Source organism: Bidens hawaiensis, unplaced genomic scaffold, assembly GCF_021521415.1.
Source record: "Bidens hawaiensis isolate Kalapana, Puna unplaced genomic scaffold, B.hawaiensis_p1.1 tig00024985_1, whole genome shotgun sequence".
Lineage (NCBI taxonomy): Eukaryota > Viridiplantae > Streptophyta > Magnoliopsida > Asterales > Asteraceae > Bidens > Bidens hawaiensis.
Window position 1 is genome coordinate 309,583 of NW_027493964.1, and position 21,314 is coordinate 330,896.

General features: G+C 35.6%; 1 protein-coding gene and 1 pseudogene across 2 annotated transcripts; both read right to left on the reverse strand.

Annotated features, from left to right (window-relative positions):
* Positions 1 to 15,310: 15,310 nt before the first annotated feature.
* Positions 15,311 to 17,111, reverse strand: LOC143570431 (jasmonate-induced oxygenase 2-like). The gene is made up of 2 exons (XM_077056086.1): positions 16,851 to 17,111; positions 15,311 to 15,607 (listed from the first exon to the last, which is right to left on the reverse strand). Exons 1-2 carry the CDS (start codon positions 16,968 to 16,970, stop codon positions 15,323 to 15,325), a joined length of 405 nt encoding a protein of 134 aa, XP_076912201.1. The 5' UTR covers positions 16,971 to 17,111; the 3' UTR covers positions 15,311 to 15,322.
* A 1,231-nt stretch (positions 17,112 to 18,342) lies between these two features.
* On the reverse strand, positions 18,343 to 20,151 carry LOC143570441 (jasmonate-induced oxygenase 2 pseudogene; annotated as a pseudogene). The gene is made up of 2 exons (XR_013141932.1): positions 19,875 to 20,151; positions 18,343 to 18,630 (listed from the first exon to the last, which is right to left on the reverse strand). The product of XR_013141932.1 is annotated as a jasmonate-induced oxygenase 2 pseudogene (transcript).
* Positions 20,152 to 21,314: the final 1,163 nt, after the last annotated feature.

The following is a 21,314-nucleotide window of genomic DNA, read 5'->3' on the forward strand; positions in this document are numbered from 1 at the left end:
GGTTTGGAGTTTTTTTTAAGCTAAAACCGGTTTGAACCCGATATTTTGGAACCGGTTAGACAAAAACAAGTTTTATCCGGTTTAAAACACGTTTGTAGCTCAAAACTAATTTATATCTCACATATCATATCCATTTATAGCTCATTGACCATTCCATGTAATGTCCCATTGAAAAATCAATTATTTGTAAAGGAAAATATGATTGTAATTATAATAATGATATTAATAATTGCTTATGTATAAGAAAGATATTTTGGAACCGGTTAGTCAAAAACAGGTTTAACCCGGTTTTAAACCCGTCTGTCTATATACGTCAGCTTCAAAACTAATTTATAACTCACATATCATATTCATTTTATAGCTCATTAACCATTTCATATAATGCCCGGTTGAAATTTAGAAATCAATTTATTGTACAGGAAAATAGGAAATATCAATTGGAAATCAATATATGGTAATTAGTTCCAGCCGTAATGGCGGTATCAATACATAGATACCAACACTAATCGGATAATATCAATTGACGTAAGTGTTGGTTGACGTACGTGAAGACCCAAATCTATTGGTAGCATATGGTAAGTAAAAGATTCTTGGTAATGCTTTGGTTGACAGTTTCTCAAGGTTATAAAAAAAGATGATGATATATACAATCTGTCAAAACTTCTTTATAAAATATAGGCCTTTAAAGTGTAAAGAACCGGACGTTCAATGAACTGCCCGAGTTTAAACCGAAAACCGGTTTATGCACCTCTAATAACAAATGTGTCAATTACTATTTTAAAAAGGAAGCAGTAAATAGCAAATGTTGTAATTTATTGTTGTTGTATAATAAAGAAAAATAACTTAAAATGAAAAGTGACATACCTTTACACTAAATGTGTCAACGGACGCACCAATAGTAATGGAGTCAGATTCTTGATGCTATTGAATGAATTAAACAAACAAATTTAAGTAAGACTAAACAAATCAAAATATCAATTAATTTGAAATTGGAAATAATTCTTCATTAAAAAGTGTTGATTGGCCATGGAAAATTTAAAATATCAATTGAAAAAGTGTTGGTTCACCATTTTTTTAGGCAATTAGCAAACCAAGGATAGAATAATAATAAGCTATTGACGAAAATAAAATATCATTCCTTTTGAAAATTAAAGTTGAAATCCAAGCATTAGTGAAATATAATTGAATCGAAAAAATTCCAAAAAGTTAAATCCCTATAGAAAAAATTCCAAGAAAAAAAATCTAGATTTTAATTAAAACAGATAAACTTTATTTTAAAATATCAACATTTTTAGTCTCAGTATTGCTTTGACTTTTGAACAGTTATTAAGTCAAATTCGACACTTACAAGTTACAATCTTAAAAGTTAATACAATATAATTGCTAATATATTAAATGCATAATTAAATTAAATTGATTTATCTAGTGGATATGGGTTAGAAAAAAAGGGAGTCATGAGAACATGACAAGTGACAAAGTATGGTACTATTTTATTAGAGTAGTAAGATTTTAAAAGCCTTTTCAAAAATCACTACAACATATATTAAAGGATTATTATTGGATTTAAATACTCCAACTTTCATCCTTGGTCGGAAACATTCTCAACTAAAGAAATATCACACACCACTCCCCTTTGACCCTTTTTTTAAACTCTTGAACTAAACATATCTTAACCTCGTTAGTTTTTTTTTCTTTTCTTTTTTGCTAGGTGTCATGCTCATGTGGCATTTTTATTAAAAAATGTGGGTTCCACTCCACCACCACATCTTTCTTTATATTACCATCATTACCCAACCACCCACCATCACCCTTCCCCGTTTTTCCGGTCACCACCGCACCACAATGGAGCTGCCATCACCCATGCTTCAATATCAAATATGCCAGGTAATCGAACCCCCTGCATATCTTCATGTCTTCAACACCATATGATTTCGTTATCTAACAATAATCATCCAAGTCAAACCCCCTGCATATATTTAACTTAGATCCATATGTAATTTCGCAAAACCATCAAACCACAAATGAAATTGATCGGTTTGAGGTAACAAAACCCTTTTGTAAACAACATGAATTTAGTTGGAAGCTTTCATAAGTGACAGGAATGATGATTTCCCATCTGAATTGAAAAAAAGAAAACCTTAGAAATCAACACATTGTCAAATTAATAATAATTGAATTAATCTACCATTATTTGCAAGAACATGAAGAGCAATAACTCAATCACCTGGATGAGCTTCTTTAACCAAAGACTGGGTTAATAACTCTCTGCTTCGCAATCTAATTTCACTCCGACGACTGCTGTGCGAGCTCATTTGGAGTTAGGTGATGCTGGCTAGGATGTCATGTTAGGGTTAAGAAATTAGAGAGAATTTGTTGTCTGTTGATGGTGAGTGGCGGTGGTGGTAATAAAGGTCAGGGTTTGATATAAGGCCGCTAATTTTAATCATTAATTAATATTAAAAATAAATATTTTGATAAAATAAAAAAAGAAAATGAATAATGGTGGAGAATGACTTATACCAGTGGTTGAAGGGTGAAGTTGAATGATGGAGGAAAAATTGACGTGACGAATAACCAAAAGAAGCCATACCCCTTAGCCTAAGAAAGATGATATGGTGGTGTGGGACCTACATGCTTAGATAAAATGTCACATGTTTAGATAAAATGCCACATAATCTCACTATATCAAGATAGTGAGCTTTCACCTAATAACTAAACAACTCTATATCAAGATAGAGCTCCCAACCCAATACAAACCACACTATATCAAGATAGTGTGTTCCCCTCTCAAATCACCAAATAATGGTAATTCCTCACTTGTCAAAACACTAGAACAACCTCTAGTGTTTACCCCTCAAGAATATAAGTAAGATAAATGGTTGGATAGCTTAAAGAAGCTCTTATTTTTTCTCTACACTTTGATCCCTTCACTAAACAATTTGAAGCTTAATTAGTCTTGATTAATGGAAGAGACTACCTTTGAAGTGCGTTATATTTGTTGTAGAGCAAAGGGGTGAAGACTAAATTTGAATTATCCTATTTCAGCCAAGTGTATGAGAACATGGCAAAGTGGACTGCCGGCCTGATGGTCGCTTCTAGCATCCGTGAACATCCAGTCCACTTTCACAATGGACTTGCCAATATGCTTGTTATATATGGTCATTATCTTTGATTCATCATATGTGAGAATATGTCACCATCACTTCGCATTTCTCCATTCAACACAACCCATTTATTTCACCCATTTGGTTAAACACACTTTATGATCTTCAACCAAAGCTTCAACTGGTTACAGGTTTGGGTTTGACTTGCCCCTTTGGTAGATTTGGTTGTTGAAGTCGTGCGTGAGTGTGTATAAAAGCTTATCGGTTTTCACACAAGATCGTGTTTTAGATTTATAAAAAATGATTTCTACTAAGACTAAACCACACACAAATAGGCAAGTGCACCTATCATATATGTATGAGGGTAAGAACCAAGTATCGATCCAAGGACATAGAGTTTTTCTAATACTAAATCTTTGTTAATATATCAACCGGAAATAATAATCATTAAAGGATATTTTTAAACTTAATTTTTGTTTTGATTTTAAATTGAAATAGGCAAGTAGACAAACTTTAGATGAGAAAATCAATATATGAAGCTTACCATCTAAATCAAAAATCCACTTACCTCTTCTTTAATGATTAATATTATGAATATGTGATAAACTTGCTTGAATAATATAAGATAGAATAATTGTCACACCCCAACTAGCAAATGCGAAAACCAATTGATGTGTTTTAGGATACCAATTCTATTTAAGTAAGCTTTCAGTTATGTCCTTGTGGTTTGGTCAATTTTGCCGTTTCTGTTCAATGCCTTTTCTGTCCTCGTGGTTTCAAAATTTTGTCATTTTAGTCCAACTACTAACGATGTTAATTATTTTCTATTAAGTGAAGGGTGTTTATGCCTTTTTTTATATCCCATTTATTATAATATTTAAAGATACTAAGAGTCTGAGAAAGAGACCAGTCAAGGCAAAATCACCAATGCTGAAACTTTCCCCCACGTACCACCACCACCACCACTGTCGCCTTGACTTGACCGAACACCATCTCCATCCACTTCTCAGGACATCATCTACCTCCATTGCCGATGTTGTAGCAAAGAAATTGTTTGTCCTATCGGGGGATTTATCGTGTTCATCACCGATCGCTTTCAAGCCCTAATTTCATTGAAGGTGTAGAAGACGTTGATTTGTTCTCCACCCATGGCTAGGACCTCGAATTAGTCATATCAAGTTTTACTTTAATTTTTGCCACCATCATTGACGACATTAACAATGGTGACAATGCAATCGAGAGATTCGAACAATCGCTAATAGTCAACAACGTGAGCCAAGTTTAGGGTTCTATACACTTTTAACTTCAATTATTTCTAGTTCCCTAGGGTTACGGTTCAGTCATTCGGGACTTACTAGAAAATCATCGTCACCCTAATTAGTTTTGGATACGATGGCTTCTTTGGAGGCAATCTAGGAGGTCTATGCATGAGTTTAAGAAAATGCTTGTGTATTTACACTCGTTGTATCATCTCGATAGGCGGTCGTTCTATGTACAAACTTTGTGCAATGAGGCTTTATCAATGAGAACTTTGTTGCTTGGGGTGGGAGTACTAGAAGTACATAAGAATTTAGATGAACGTCCCGCTACCAACCTAGGTTTCTAACCGGTGTTATGGTTATGGCAACTACAAATGAGAGGATTGCTTTGCAATAACATGTTTGCAGCGATGTGGTGGCGACCATTGATGTTGTGGTGGTCGGTGAATATGTTGGGGTTGGGATGGAGACATGTAATATTTATATGAGATATATCTAATTTATTATTTTGAATTTATTATTTTTGTTTTTGTTTATTGTTGTAAGGGTAATTTGGTCATTTAGAATTACTTAACAAAAAATATCTAATGAAGTTGATGATTTGGAATAAATGGCAAGTTTTAGAAACTATGAGGTTAGAAATGGCAAAATTTTGGATGGAACCGACAAAAGTTACTAAAGCACAGGGACAAAAATGACAATTACTCTATTTTAAGTCTATCATCATCATCATCATCATCATCATCATCATCATCATCATCATCATCATCATCATCATCATCATCATCAGTTTTTGCAAAATAAGAGTCGTGTCTTTTGGTTCTTCCCAATTTATCATGAAAACCACGTTGGACATTTTATTTTCTTTTACCTAATGGTCACATTACTTGTTTCATTTTTCATATTTACGTTAAATTCGAAATTTCTTTTCAATGTAATCATAAATTCATATTTAGTTATTTACTCGATTAACACTTGAAAATTCCACTTATCGTCCAAGTTTATATAACATATGACATTTCGGCAGCTTGATTCTTAACATTAAAACATAGAGAAAAAGCACTTCATAACGAAATTTTCAAAAATCCAGATGAAAGTCACATCGTTGTAAAACTTATTACATTTGACCTAGCTTGGTTATGAATAAAATTTACGTTAAAACATAGACCTACTCTGAGAAACATGGATAAAAATAAATACACCATCATATTATGTTCTAAGTTTAATAAACATAATATTTTAGACGATGAAAATAAAATAAAATATGTACATGTAAAATTAATTATGAATATTAAAATAATTATAAAAAGGCATGTGTGTGGTTGTGTTAGTAAAACAAAAAGACGCCTTTTTGGTTGATTAAAGTGTCGAAGCACGAAATGAATTTAACCTGATCCAGGCGCTAGAAGGAGGGGATCAAGACGTGGTTCGTTCATCTCGAAATTTCGTGGAAACATCGTCATGGATCAGGTTAGATTCATTTCGTGCTTCGACATTGGCGCCATCCGTGGGACGGCAACGAACTACCCTTCGATCTTCATCTCGGCTGTCGGATCTCTCCCAGGAAAAACCCAGATCTGGAAGTTTACAGAAAAAGGCTTCAAGGCTTTTTCTATTAAAGCTCAAAAAGATCCATAGATCTAAAAAGAGGCTTCCAGATCTGGGCAACAAGAAACGGCCTGATTCAAATGATCAGGTCTCCGGATCTGTGATGGTTTTAAATCTGCTCCGAGCTTCAGATCTATCTAGGTCTGATTTACAGATCTAGGTCTAGATTACAGACCTGGATTTTAGGTCTAAAGTTGCAGATCTGACTCTAAAATTGCAGATCCAGAAATTACCAGATTTCCGCCGCCATGTACGCGCCCCCGCGGATTCTCACTCCGCAGCCGTGCATGTGCCGCCGCGGAAACCACCATCTGGGTTTTGCGCAAGAGACCTCCGCCATGCACGCGCACTCACGAGTCACCACTCCATCGCCGTGCATGCGCGCATCAGGCCACGCGCCAAACTTAAAGGTTGGGAATCCTCATAATATCCCATATGGCTACGCGCCAAACTTAAATGTTGAGAATCCTCATAATATCCCATATGGCTACGCGCCAAACTTCAAGGTTGGGAGTCCTCATAATATCCCATATGGCTACGCGCCAAGGTTGGGAATCCTCATAATATCCCATATGGCTACGCGCCAAACTTCAAGGTTGGGACTCCTCATAATATCCCATATGGCTACGCGCCAAGGTTGGGATTCCTCATAATATCCCATAAGGCTACGCGCCAAACTTCAAGGTTGGGAATCCTCATAATATCCCATATGGCTACGCGCCAAGGTTGGGATTCCTCATAATATCCCATATGGCTACGCGCCAAACTTCAAGGTTGGGAATCCTCATAATATCCCATATGGCTACGCGCCAAGGTTGGGAATCCTCATAATGTCCCATATGGCTACGCGCCAAATTTCAAGGTTGGGAATCCTCATAATATCCCATATGGCTACGCGCCAAGGTTGGGAATCCTCATAATGTCCCATATGGCTACGCGCCAAACTTCAAGGTTGGGAATCCTCATAATATCCCATATGGCTACGCGCCAAGGTTGGGAATCCTCATAATATCCCATATGGCTACGCGCCAAACATCAAGGTTGGGAGTCCTCATAATATCCCATATGGCTACGCGCCTAGGTTGGGAATCCTCATAATATCCCATATGGCTACGCGCCAAACTTCAAGGTTGGGAATCCTCATAATATCCCATATGGCTACGCGCCAAGGTTGGGATTCCTCATAATATCCCATATGGCTACGCGCCAAACTTCAAGGTTGGGAATCCTCATAATATCCCATATGGCTACGCGCCAAGGTTGGGAATCCTCAAAATGTCCCATATGGCTACGCGCCAAACTTCAAGGTTGGGAGTCCTCATAATATCCCATATGGCTACGCGCCAAGGTTGGGAATCCTCATAATATCCCATATGGCTACGCGCCAAACTTCAAGGTTGGGAGTCCTCATAATATCCCATATGGCTACGCGCCAAGGTTGGGAATCCTCATAATATCCCATATGGCTACGCGCCAAACTACAAGGTTGGGATTCCTCATAATATCCCATATGGCTACGCGCCAAGGTTGGGATTCCTCATAATATCCCATAAGGCTACGCGCCAAACTTTAAGGTTGGGAATCCTCATAATATCCCATATGGCTACGCGCCAAGGTTGGGATTCCTCATAATATCCCATATGGCTACGCGCCAAACTTCAAGGTTGGGAATCCTCATAATATCCCATATGGCTACGCGCCAAGGTTGGGATTCCTCATAATGTCCCATATGGCTACGCGCCAAACTTCAAGGTTGGGAGTCCTCATAATATCCCATATGGCTACGCGCCAAGGTTGGGAATCCTCATAATATCCCATATGGCTACGCGCCAAACTTCAAGGTTGGGAGTCCTCATAATATCCCATATGGCTACGCGGCAAGGTTGGGAATCCTCATAATATCCCATATGGCTACGCGCCAAACTTCAAGGTTGGGAATCCTCATAATATCCCATATGGCTACGCGCCAAGGTTGGGATTCCTCATAATATCCCATATGGCTACGCGCCAAACTTCAAGGTTGGGAATCCTCATAATATCCCATATGGCTACGCGCCAAGGTTGGGATTCCTCATAGTATCCCATATGGCTACGCGCCAAACTTCAAGGTTGAGAATCCTCATAATATCCCATATGGCTACGCGCCAAGGTTGGGATTCCTCATAATATCCCATATGGCTACGCGCCAAACTTCAAGGTTGGGATTCCTCATAATATCCCATATGGCTACGCGCCAAGGTTGGGAATCCTCATAATATCCCATATGGCTACGCGCCAAACTTCAAGGTTGGGAATCCTCATAATATCCCATATGGCTACGCGCCAAGGTTGGTAATCCTCATAATGTCCCATATGGCTACGCGCCAAACTTCAAGGTTGGGAGTCCTCATAATATCCCATATGGCTACGCGCCAAGGTTGGGAATCCTCATAATATCCCATATGGCTACGCGCCAAACTTCAAGGTTGGGAGTCCTCATAATATCCCATATGGCTACGCGTCAAGGTTGGGAATCCTTATAATATCCCATATGGCTACGCGCCAAACTTCAAGGTTGGGAATCCTCATAATATCCCATATGGCTACGCGCCAAGGTTGGGATTCCTCATAATATCCCATATGGCTACGCGCCAAACTTCAAGGTTGGGAATCCTCATAATATCCCTTATGGCTACGCGCCAAGGTTGGGATTCCTCATAATGTCCCATATGGCTACGCGCCAAACTTCAAGGTTGGGAATCCTCATAATATCCCATATGGCTACGCGCCAAGGTTGGGAATCCTCATAATGTACCATATGGCTACGCGCCAAACTTCAAGGTTGGGAATCCTCATAATATCCCATATGGCTACGCGCCAAGGTTGGGAATCCTCATAATATCCCATATGGCTACGCGCCAAACTTCAAGGTTGGGAATCCTCATAATATCTCATATGGACACACGCCAAACTTAAGGGTTGGGAATCCTCATACCACATGCTCATGCACCACATTTGCTCACGCATCACATATGCTCACGCATATTACACATGCTTACGCATCACATGCTCACACATATCACAGTCTACACGCACGCGCATGCAACATCTGAGCGTGGCGCATAACACTTACCAAAGTCTACGCGCACGCGCATGCAACATCTGCGCGTGGCGCGGGACATAAAGTAGCTCGTAAGCCGCCTCACGCGCAAGCTCCACTATTATTACAGCTCATAAGACGCCTTGCGCGCAAGCTGTTATTATTATCACAGCTCATAAGACGCCTCGCGCGCAAGCTGTTATTACTGTTATAGCTCGTAAGCCGCCTCACGCGCAAGCTCCACTATTATTACAGCTCATAAGACGCCTCGCGCGCAAGCTGTTATTATTCTCACAGCTCATAAGACGCCTCGCGCGCAAGCTGTTATTATTATTATAGCTCGTAAGTCGCCTCACGCGCAAGCTTCATTATTATTATAGCTCATAAGACGCCTCGTGCGCAAGCTTTATTATTCATACAGCTCATAAGACGCCTCGCGTGCAAGCTGTTATTATTCTTATAGCTCGTAAGACGCCTCGCGCGCAGGCTTTATTATTCATACAGCTCATAAGACGCCTCGCGCGCAAGCTGTTATTATTCTTATAGCCCGTAAGTCACCTCACGCGCAAGCTCCATTATTATTATAGCTCGTAAGTCGCCTCACGCGCAAGCTTCATTATTATTATAGCTCATAAGGCAAAGTGTATTGCGCGCGAGGCGTCTTATGAGCTGTATGAATAATAAAGCTTGCGCGCGAGGCGTCTTACGAGCTATAATAATAATGGAACTTGCGCGTGAGGCGACTTACGGGCTATAAGAATAATAACAGCTTGCGCGCGAGGCGTCTTATGAGCTGTATGAATAATAAAGCTTGCGCGCGAGGCGTCTTATAAGCTATAATAATAATGAAGCTTGCGCGTGAGGCGACTTACGAGCTATAACAATAATAACAGCTTGCGCGCGAGGCGTCTTATGAGCTGTATGAATAATAAAGCTTGCGCGCGAGGCGTCTTACGAGCTATAATAATAATGGAGCTTGCGCGTGAGGCGACTTACGGGCTATAAGAATAATAACAGCTTGCGCGCGAGGCGTCTTATGAGCTGTATGAATAATAACAGCTTGCGCGCGAGGCGTCTTATGAGGGGCGAAGGTGAACGGGAACCGACCGAAAACCCGAACCGCTTGACCCCTTCATACTCGATTCATTAGGGTTGGGGATGGATGGAACCAATCAGAAGTGCAAATCGCGCAAGCGAAGCCGGGAAACGGACCGCAGCGCAACGACTAGGACTCGTGTCGGAGGACTTTTGAGCGTGAGCTACCACTCATGCAGCGGCAAGGACCCGCAACTCTCGAAGGGGCCACCAACCACCCGAATCACTGTAGCAAACCCTCCCTTTACTTTACTCAATGGATGGAGGTAGAGCCCTCCAACTCAAGCACGAAATCAATGTTGAGTCAACAATAATCCAGAGGGGCACCACCAAGCGGGATCGAGACCAGCCCCTTGTATATAGGGTTCCAAACCTGCGCTTCTTCAAATATCCCATCCCAGTAGGGGCTTCAAAGCTTGACTAAGAGAAAGTGGAAAGAAAAGGGGCACGCTAGCTGCAATCAAACTAAAGCGCTAACGAGCAAGAATGCCTATAGATAGCGCTTTAGTAATAAGATAGGGCTTTTTCAGGAATCGATTCTTTGATTGAATAGCTGTTATTATTGTTATAGCTCGTAAGTCGCCTCACGCGCAAACTTCATTATTATTATAGCTCGTAAGTCGCCTCGCGCGCAAGCTGTTATTATTATTATAGCTCGTAAGTCGCCTCACGCGCAAGCTTCATTATTATTACAGCTAATAAGACGCCTCGTGCGCAAGCTGTTATTATTATAGCTCGTAAGTCGCCTCACGCGCAAGCTTCATTATTATTATAGCTCGTAAGTCGCCTCACGCGCAAGCTTCATTATTATTATAGCTCGTAAGTCGCCTCGCGCGCAAGATTTTATTATTCATATAGCTCGTAAGACGCCTCGCGCGCAGGTTTTTATTTTTCTTATAGCTCGTAAGACGCCACGCGCGCAGGCTGCATTATTCTTATAGATCCGTAAGTCGCCTCGCGCGCAGGCTTAATTATTCTTATAGCTCGTAAGACGCCCCGCGCGCAAGCTCTATATTATTCCTATAGCTCGTAAGTCGCCTCGCGCGCAAGCTTTATTATTCTCATAGCTTGTAAGTCGCCTCGCGCGCAGGCTTTTATTACAACATGTCACCATCATGAAAAAACCTCCCAAAACTCAAAAGACAATAAAGACAAGGCCAAAGAAAAGGGAAAAAACCGCCTCACACCTTATAAAGTCCAGCGCACCACCTAGACGCTTGCGCGCCCAGGAGCAACGCTGGACTTGGGGGGCTTGTAGGGGTATGGTACTAAAACCCGGTTCCCATGGATGGCGCCAATGTCGAAGCACGAAATGAATCTAACCTGATCCAGGCGCTAGAAGAAGAAGATCAAGACGTGGTTCGTTCATCTCGAAAAATCGTGGAAACATCGTCATGGATCAGGTTAGATTCATTTCGTGCTTCGACATAAAGTAAAGAAGCGGGACCAGTGGAATTCGAACCAAGATCAATTGCTTGGCAAGCAAAACCCAGGCCAAGCTAACCAATTTAAATTTGTCATTTAGTTTGACTCTCAAATAATGCATATTTTATTGAAGCAAGAGGCAAGAAGTTAAAAAGTGAATTGTATTTTTTTCGTCGTTTATCCGTTGATTATTGATTATATTAGGACGATATTTTTTAACAAAGGATTTCTTTTACATTTTAAAAAGTTTGCATGCTTTATCCTTTCTGTTAGTGGGTGTTTATCCAGTCATGTGACTTACACAATGTATTTCGTATTTGCGTATAAACTTTCAAGTGAAAAAGAGAGAAAGCAGACATGAAGACAAAGAAAGAAAACACTTTACAGCGAAAGAGAGAGAAATTAGGTATGATGGAGTAGAGAGCACATTTGCTAATAAAGAGCCAAAGAGACAAAACCGATAAAGAAGAGAAAACCAAAGAAACCATGTGTACAAGGAAAAGGGTACAAACACTTAAGCAAGTTGTACAAGCAACAAATGCACTCAAAATGAACTATGACATCGGTGTCTATAACGAGATCTTCAAATTAATATATGATAAATAACATGTGCTTTTAAACCCGCACATTGCGGCATGGAGGTGGTGGATTTAGTCGATATTGGTTAGTTACAATAATTATTATTGTAATTAATTATTATTATTTTATTTAAAAATAAAAATTAATGTTTATTCTTATGATGAACATTAAATTCAAGTTTACGAAGGATTTAACCAAACTGTTTAACTAGGGATTTAAAATTGCCAAATGAGTAACGTTGTTACAAGTGGTGTTAATATATAGGTCCGTTTAAAACTCTTTCGTGTGACAAATAAGGTTTTTTAAGTACATACCAACCCTAGATAAATGATAATACATTCATTTGAGATCATATGCTCATGTTTATCCAAAAAACATGATTATCAAACATGATTATCCCAAAAACTAGATTACCTAAACTTTGATGATATAATCATTCTTAGAATCTTTAAAATTTGAAATTTACTGATCATGATAAATTTGTTGTCATTAATAATTTGTGTATGATAAATTTTTAATTGATTTTATATTTTTTAAATTAACAATTGTATAATAAAGCAACATGTAAATTTGAAAATAAAAATATAGCAAAATGATTTGTTTTATTGCATACTAATGTAATTTCTAGGAAAATGACAAAGACATACTAAGCTTAAAGCCATGTTCAAATAACAGTGAGTTAATAGAATGTCAGAAGATTTAAAGTTGCATAAAATGAATGTAGTGATTCTCATTATAATAGTTGATAGTATTGGATTAGGAATGTTTAAATGTTGAATACTAATCTCATTTTATTAGTTAATATTATGGGAAGTTGTAATATTCTTAATCGATATTTTAACAACTTATTAAAAAAAAAGAAGTAAAGATTTCGAATTTTATGGAAGCATAGTAAATGACTTTATATCGGATTAACTATTTTTTAAAAAATTAATGTGGAAATGGAATACACTTGAAATGTAATGAGAAGCATGATTAAATAACAAATAATAAATATATATATATATATTTATATTAAGTCACATTATAATTGAGGTGTGAATTTTAATGAATTTTCTTGCATATTTTAATAACAAATGTTATAACTATAATTTTTTAAACAATTTTTTGTATAGCTTTATTATTTTGATTGTGAATATAAAGCATAATAAACACTTTAATCATGTATACTAACCAACAAGTAACACCAACATAACGCCAACTCATTGTATTTGTATAAAAATAAAATTAGTAAGTTAATATAATATTGAAATTATATAAATAACTAATGAAAACGATATTTTAGGTTTCAATATCTTAAATGATTTTTGAAAAGCGAAAACAGTGGAATTGGATTGAAACATATTATTTGGTTTAAATTTTGAATGCCTTTAATTAATTAAGTAATTTGTCTTATAAGGCATATTAAATTAAATATATTTAAATGTATAAAAAAATATAAATCAAGTTATAAATATATGTTTCTGAAGTATTTTGGTCCGAGTTATAGAAGAAATATTGAAAACTAATATTGATCTTCTTGTTGCTATAACCATTTATACTACACACAAAAGTCACGTAGACGGATATTTCATATAGTAATAGTAAATCTTTATACATATTGATTATAATTATAATATTCAACTTCAATTATTTAATAAACACCAAGATATATATAATATGTATTTTCTATGTTTGCAATATTTATACAATATTTGGAGAAAATTAAGAAAACACACATTTTTCGGAGTTCAAATGCACATGGAAAAAATTTTAAATCCAAATTTGAAACCCATTTTATATAAAAATAATTATGCATTACTGCTCGAATCCCAGTTTAAAAGTAATTTTGTAGTTTACCATACAAATCCAATTTTTTTGACAATGATGAACTTTTATTTCTTTTAATTTGCAATTACCTGTGACTTTAAAATTTTATACTAACAGAGTAATAGGCCTGCAACTTTAATCTCCTTATTTTCTTATTTCATGATTGAATCGGTTAGGATTTACATTTAAAAAAAAATTAAATTCATATATTGAAATGACTTAAAAGATAAGAACCATATATAAAAAATTTGTTGAAAAAAAGGTGAGCAGGGTTATGAGATTGACAAGTGACAAAAATGAGTAGTTTTTTATTAGAGCAAATACATATAAGATACCAATGGGTTGGTGGTACATTGGTAAAAACAAAAGTCATTAAATCGCTTGGTTTGTAGGAGGTTTTTGGGTTCAAATGCCACAGATAACAATAATTAAAAGAAACTTGTCGTTAAAAAAAACTTATATCATGTTATAATAATCTTGTATGGGCTTGAAGCACTTTGAATGCCCCACCTCTTGTGGTGTGATGGTAAAGATGTTGATGTTACCTAGTAAAGACCGGAGTTCGAGCCTCATAATAGAAAAAATGTGAAAAGAAAAAAAAAGTCAGTTTGAATATTGCATTAATTTGTATATACCGTATATCGATTTAAGCATTTACTTATTAAATAAACATTATACAATCTTCATCAAGAAAATAACATCCGACTTTGTGATCATTTTTTTTAATCTAATATCACTTCGGAAATATTATAAAGAAAGGCATAGTCACTCCCTTGAACCAGAAAAGTTGGTATAACCAAAACAACTTAGGGCCCGTTCGTTTCACGAATTTTTTTTAAAGGATTTGGATTTGGAATTGGAATGGAATGTTTGAGAGTCCCTTTCTTGTGTTTGGTTGGTTAATATGTATTGGAATTGGAATCTTCTTCATTCTCGGGTTTTTTTTTGAAGAACGAGGACAACGAAGGAAACGTTTTAGTTTTTTTTTACATTTTTCGTTTTTGATTTATATTTTGAGTTATGATTATTTTATTAAATTTTTTGAATTTTTTTTGGAAGAGTTTTTATTTTCCAAAACAATCCTTTAAAATAGGTGGGATTTTGAAATCCCATAACATGTGGGATTTGATGAGATTTAGTTTCCATTCCCATTCTTTCATTTAATGAAACGAACATATCAATTCATGGGATTTAAAATCTCATTTCTTAGAATTCCTTCCAAATCCTTGAAACGAACAGGACCTTACAGATAAAAGCCACACATTTCACGATTACAATTATCCCAAAAATATATTAACTAAAAGGAAAGGATAATCTTATAGTTTCATTTTATTTTCATAGTTTTATGAACCCAAATCCTTCATTCATGAAGATAAGATGCCAGCTGAGTAACCCTTTTCATCTCGGAGAGATGTCAAAGACTCAAGTTGAGATTTTCCTTGTGGACCTTTGGTTCGAATGAAAAGTCTATATTCGTCGAATGTCATTGGTTGGTAAAGTGAAGGTTTCGTAGACGTAACAAGCTCCGTTGCTGGCTTGATAAGCACATCACTCTTTGGATTGAAGAAATAGGCTAGCGACACTCTTTCTTTATCAGGGTTTACTATCACTCTATGCTCCACGCTTTTGTAAATGCCATTTGTTAAAACCTGCAACAAAGTATAAAGAAATAAAAAACCAAACTCATTTTATTATAGAAAGTTCCTTGATCTCAATGGCAAACTCTTAACTTACAAATTTGTTGTTTACTAATCATTGTATAGTTTTAAAACTAGCTCTTTTTGTAACTTTTAGACAGACGAAGTCGGATCATTATTAATAACAAAGCATGTGATTTTTATTAACAAAATCCATTATAATTTTGTAATAATTTATAATACTACATTTACGTCTAACTTTCTACAATAATTAGTGCTATTAAAGGGTATTATTCAAAATACAGTTTTGGGGTTATTTTCCAAACATAGGAATAATTCATGACTTCTTGTTAAACTTAAAGTATGTAACCGATAAATAATAAGGGTTTGTGTCTTAGCGATACAAATGTTGAAATTTTTTTGTCTTTTTCAATATCGAGGATTCAAGTATCATGATAGACAAAAAAAAATTAATACATAAATAAAATCATGGAGTATATTAGTTGTTATTTTAAAAACTAATAACTACCTTACGTGCCAATATTTATTTATTTGTAACCTTTATAAGGGTGTCCCTAGAAAGTATGAGAGCCCGGGCTAAGTAAAAAAAAATAAACCCAAAACAATCGTAAAAAAACGTATAATTATTTTAAAAAAAAATCTGTCTACAAAGAGAAGGGCCCTGAGCACCCACCATGCCCCTTCTCTGAACCGACCCTGCTTAATTACTATTTGTTACTGCAAAAATTTCTGCTAGAGATCGTTGGAATAATCATAAATGTATGTCAAAGCCATTGCAAATGGCTGTTTTGCGACCCATTTTGATGATGGGTTGATCTATAGTTTAATTCATTATTCATTTCTTAAGTAAATATTTTACAATAAAATCTCCTTTGGCCGTTAAAAAGTAAAAAATATAAAAAAACTAATATTTTTAGTTGACTTGCTTTTGTGGAGGTGAGTCCGGTGACGACCACCTATTATTTTATATTCAACATATCCTCGTGGCCTGTCATGTGGTGATTTAAGAAAATGAAGTGACCCTTCATGTGGCTGGTGAAATATAAATTATATTTATATATATATTATATTGTTGTGGTTCCAACACGTAACATATATTACACACACCGACTCACGAAAAAAACATGTGTTTTTAACTATTCAATAATTAAAATACCAAAAGATTCCCTTTCATTTAAAACATGAAAAGGTTGTCAGTTACATTCCAACGATAACAAATACAAAGATACCATACCTGAATTTGATCTCCGATGTTGACAATGATTGCATGTGGAGCCGGTTTGACGGTGATCCATTCACCATCTTTTCTAACTTGGAGCCCATTCACATGCTCATCTGGGAGGAGGAAGGTCATGCCACCCGGGTCCGAATGAGACGACAGTCCAAGCGTCAAGTCGGGTTGCGGGCACTTCGGGTAGAAGTTTACTCTCAAGCACGCTCCGTTGTCGTCGCCACCAAATGCACCTTGAAGATGATCTTCTTGTAGACCTAGGTTTATGGACCAAATGCACCTTGAAGATGCATTAATGTAAATCGGTTAGGATTTACATTTAAAAAAAATTAAATTCATATATTGAAATGACTTAAAAGATAAGAACCATATATTAAAAATTTGTTGAAAAAAAGGTGAGCAGGGTTATGAGATTGACAAGTGGCAAAAATGAGTAGTTTTTTATTAGAGCAAATACATATCAGATACCAATGGGTTGGTGGTACATTGGTAAAAACAAAAGTCATTAAATCGCTTGGTTTGCAGGAGGTCTTTGGGTTCAAATGTCACAGATAACAATGATTAAAAGAAACTTGTCGTTAAAAAAAACTTATATCATGTTATAATAATCTTGTATGGGCTTGAAGCAGTTCGAATGCCCCACCTCTTGTGGTGTGATGGTAAAGATGTTGATGTTACCTAGTAAAGACCGGAGTTCGAGCCTCATAATAGAAAAAATGTGAAAAGAAAAAATAAGTCAGTTTGAATATTGCATTAATTAGTATATACCGTATATCGATTTAAGCATTTACTTATTAAATAAACATTATACAATCTTCATCAAGAAAATAACATCCGACTTTGTGATCATTTTTTTTAATCTAATATCACTTCGGAAATATTATAAAGAAAGGCATAGTCACTCCCTTGAACCAAAAAAGTTGGTATAACCAAAACAACTTAGGGCCCGTTCGTTTCACGAACTTTTTTTTAAAGGATTTGGATTTGGAATTGGAATGGAATGTTTGAGAGTCCCTTTCATATGTTTGGTTGGTTAATATGTATTGGAATTGAAATCTTCTTCATTCTCTCGGGTTTTTTTTTGAAGAACGAGGACAACGAAGGAAACGTTTTAGTTTTTTTTACATTTTTCGTTTTTGATTTATATTTTGAGTTATGATTTTTTTATTAATTTTTTTGAATTTTTTTTGGAAGAGTTTTTATTTTCCATAACAATCCTTTAAAATAGGTGGGATTTTGAAATCCCATAACATGTGGGATTTGATGGGATTTAGTTTCCATTCCCATTCTTTCATTTAATGAAACGAGCATATCAATTCATGGGATTTAAAATCCCATTTCTTAGAATTCCTTTCAAATCCTTGAAACGAACAGGACCTTACAGATAAAAGCCACACATTTCACGATTACAATTATCCCAAAAATATATTAACTAAAAGGAAAGGATAATCTTATAGTTTCATTTTATTTTCATAGTTTTATGAACCCAAATCCTTCATTCATGAAGATAAGATGCCAGCTGGTAACCCTTTTCATCTCGGAGAGATGTCAAAGACTCAAGTTGAGATTTTCCTTGTGGACCTTTGGTTCGAATGAAAAGTCTATATTCGTCGAATGTCATTGGTTGGTAAAGTGAAGGTTTCGTAGACGTAACAAGCTCCGTTGCTGGCTTGATAAGCACATCACTCTTTGGATTGAAGAAATAGGCTAGCGACACTCTTTCTTTATCAGGGTTTACTATCACTCTATGCTCCACGCTTTTGTAAATGCCATTTGTTAAAACCTGCAACAAAGTATAAAGAAATAAAAAACCAAACTCATTTTATTATAGAAAGTTCCTTGATCTCAATGGCAAACTCTTAACTTACAAATTTGTTGTTTACTAATCATTGTATAGTTTTAAAACTAGCTCTTTTTGTAACTTTTAGACAGACGAAGTCGGATCATTATTAATAACAAAGCATGTGATTTTTATTAACAAAATCCATTATAATTTTGTAATAATTTATAATACTACATTTACGTCTAACTTTCTACAATAATTAGTGCTATTAAAGGGTATTATTCAAAATACAGTTTTGGGGTTATTTTCCAAACATAGGAATAATTCATGACTTCTTGTTAAACTTAAAGTATGTAACCGATAAATAATAAGGGTTTGTGTCTTAGCGATACAAATGTTGAAATTTTTTTGTCTTTTTCAATATCGAGGATTCAAGTATCATGATAGACAAAAAAAAATTAATACATAAATAAAATCATGGAGTATATTAGTTGTTATTTTAAAAACTAATAACTACCTTACGTGCCAATATTTATTTATTTGTAACCTTTATAAGGGTTGTCCCTAGAAAGTATGAGAGCCCGGGCTAAGTAAAAAAAAATAAACCCAAAACAATCGTAAAAAAACGTATAATTATTTTAAAAAAAAATCTGTCTACAAAGAGAAGGGCCCTGAGCACCCACCATGCCCCTTCTCTGAACCGACCCTGCTTAATTACTATTTGTTACTGCAAAAATTTCTGCTAGAGATCGTTGGAATAATCATAAATGTATGTCAAAGCCATTGCAAATGGCTGTTTTGCGACCCATTTTGATGATGGGTTGATCTATAGTTTAATTCATTATTCATTTCTTAAGTAAATATTTTACAATAAAATCTCCTTTGGCCGTTAAAAAGTAAAAAATATAAAAAAACTAATATTTTTAGTTGACTTGCTTTTGTGGAGGTGAGTCCGGTGACGACCACCTATTATTTTATATTCAACATATCCTCGTGGCCTGTCATGTGGTGATTTAAGAAAATGAAGTGACCCTTCATGTGGCTGGTGAAATATAAATTATATTTATATATATATTATATTGTTGTGGTTCCAACACGTAACATATATTACACACACCGACTCACGAAAAAAACATGTGTTTTTAACTATTCAATAATTAAAATACCAAAAGATTCCCTTTCATTTAAAACATGAAAAGGTTGTCAGTTACATTCCAACGATAACAAATACAAAGATACCATACCTGAATTTGATCTCCGATGTTGACAATGATTGCATGTGGAGCCGGTTTGACGGTGATCCATTCACCATCTTTTCTAACTTGGAGCCCATTCACATGCTCATCTGGGAGGAGGAAGGTCATGCCACCCGGGTCCGAATGAGACGACAGTCCAAGCGTCAAGTCGGGTTGCGGGCACTTCGGGTAGAAGTTTACTCTCAAGCACGCTCCGTTGTCGTCGCCACCAAATGCACCTTGAAGATGATCTTCTTGTAGACCTAGGTTTATGGACCAAATGCACCTTGAAGATGCATTAATGTAAATCGGTTAGGATTTACATTTAAAAAAAATTAAATTCATATATTGAAATGACTTAAAAGATAAGAACCATATATTAAAAATTTGTTGAAAAAAAGGTGAGCAGGGTTATGAGATTGACAAGTGGCAAAAATGAGTAGTTTTTTATTAGAGCAAATACATATCAGATACCAATGGGTTGGTGGTACATTGGTAAAAACAAAAGTCATTAAATCGCTTGGTTTGCAGGAGGTCTTTGGGTTCAAATGTCACAGATAACAATGATTAAAAGAAACTTGTCGTTAAAAAAAACTTATATCATGTTATAATAATCTTGTATGGGCTTGAAGCAGTTCGAATGCCCCACCTCTTGTGGTGTGATGGTAAAGATGTTGATGTTACCTAGTAAAGACCGGAGTTCGAGCCTCATAATAGAAAAAATGTGAAAAGAAAAAATAAGTCAGTTTGAATATTGCATTAATTAGTATATACCGTATATCGATTTAAGCATTTACTTATTAAATAAACATTATACAATCTTCATCAAGAAAATAACATCCGACTTTGTGATCATTTTTTTTAATCTAATATCACTTCGGAAATATTATAAAGAAAGGCATAGTCACTCCCTTGAACCAAAAAAGTTGGTATAACCAAAACAACTTAGGGCCCGTTCGTTTCACGAACTTTTTTTTAAAGGATTTGGATTTGGAATTGGAATGGAATGTTTGAGAGTCCCTTTCATATGTTTGGTTGGTTAATATGTATTGGAATTGAAATCTTCTTCATTCTCGGGTTTTTTTTTGAAGAACGAGGACAACGAAGGAAACGTTTTAGTTTTTTTTACATTTTTCGTTTTTGATTTATATTTTGAGTTATGATTTTTTTATTAATTTTTTTGAATTTTTTTTGGAAGAGTTTTTATTTTCCATAACAATCCTTTAAAATAGGTGGGATTTTGAAATCCCATAACATGTGGGATTTGATGGGATTTAGTTTCCATTCCCATTCTTTCATTTAATGAAACGAGCATATCAATTCATGGGATTTAAAATCCCATTTCTTAGAATTCCTTTCAAATCCTTGAAACGAACAGGACCTTACAGATAAAAGCCACACATTTCACGATTACAATTATCCCAAAAATATATTAACTAAAAGGAAAGG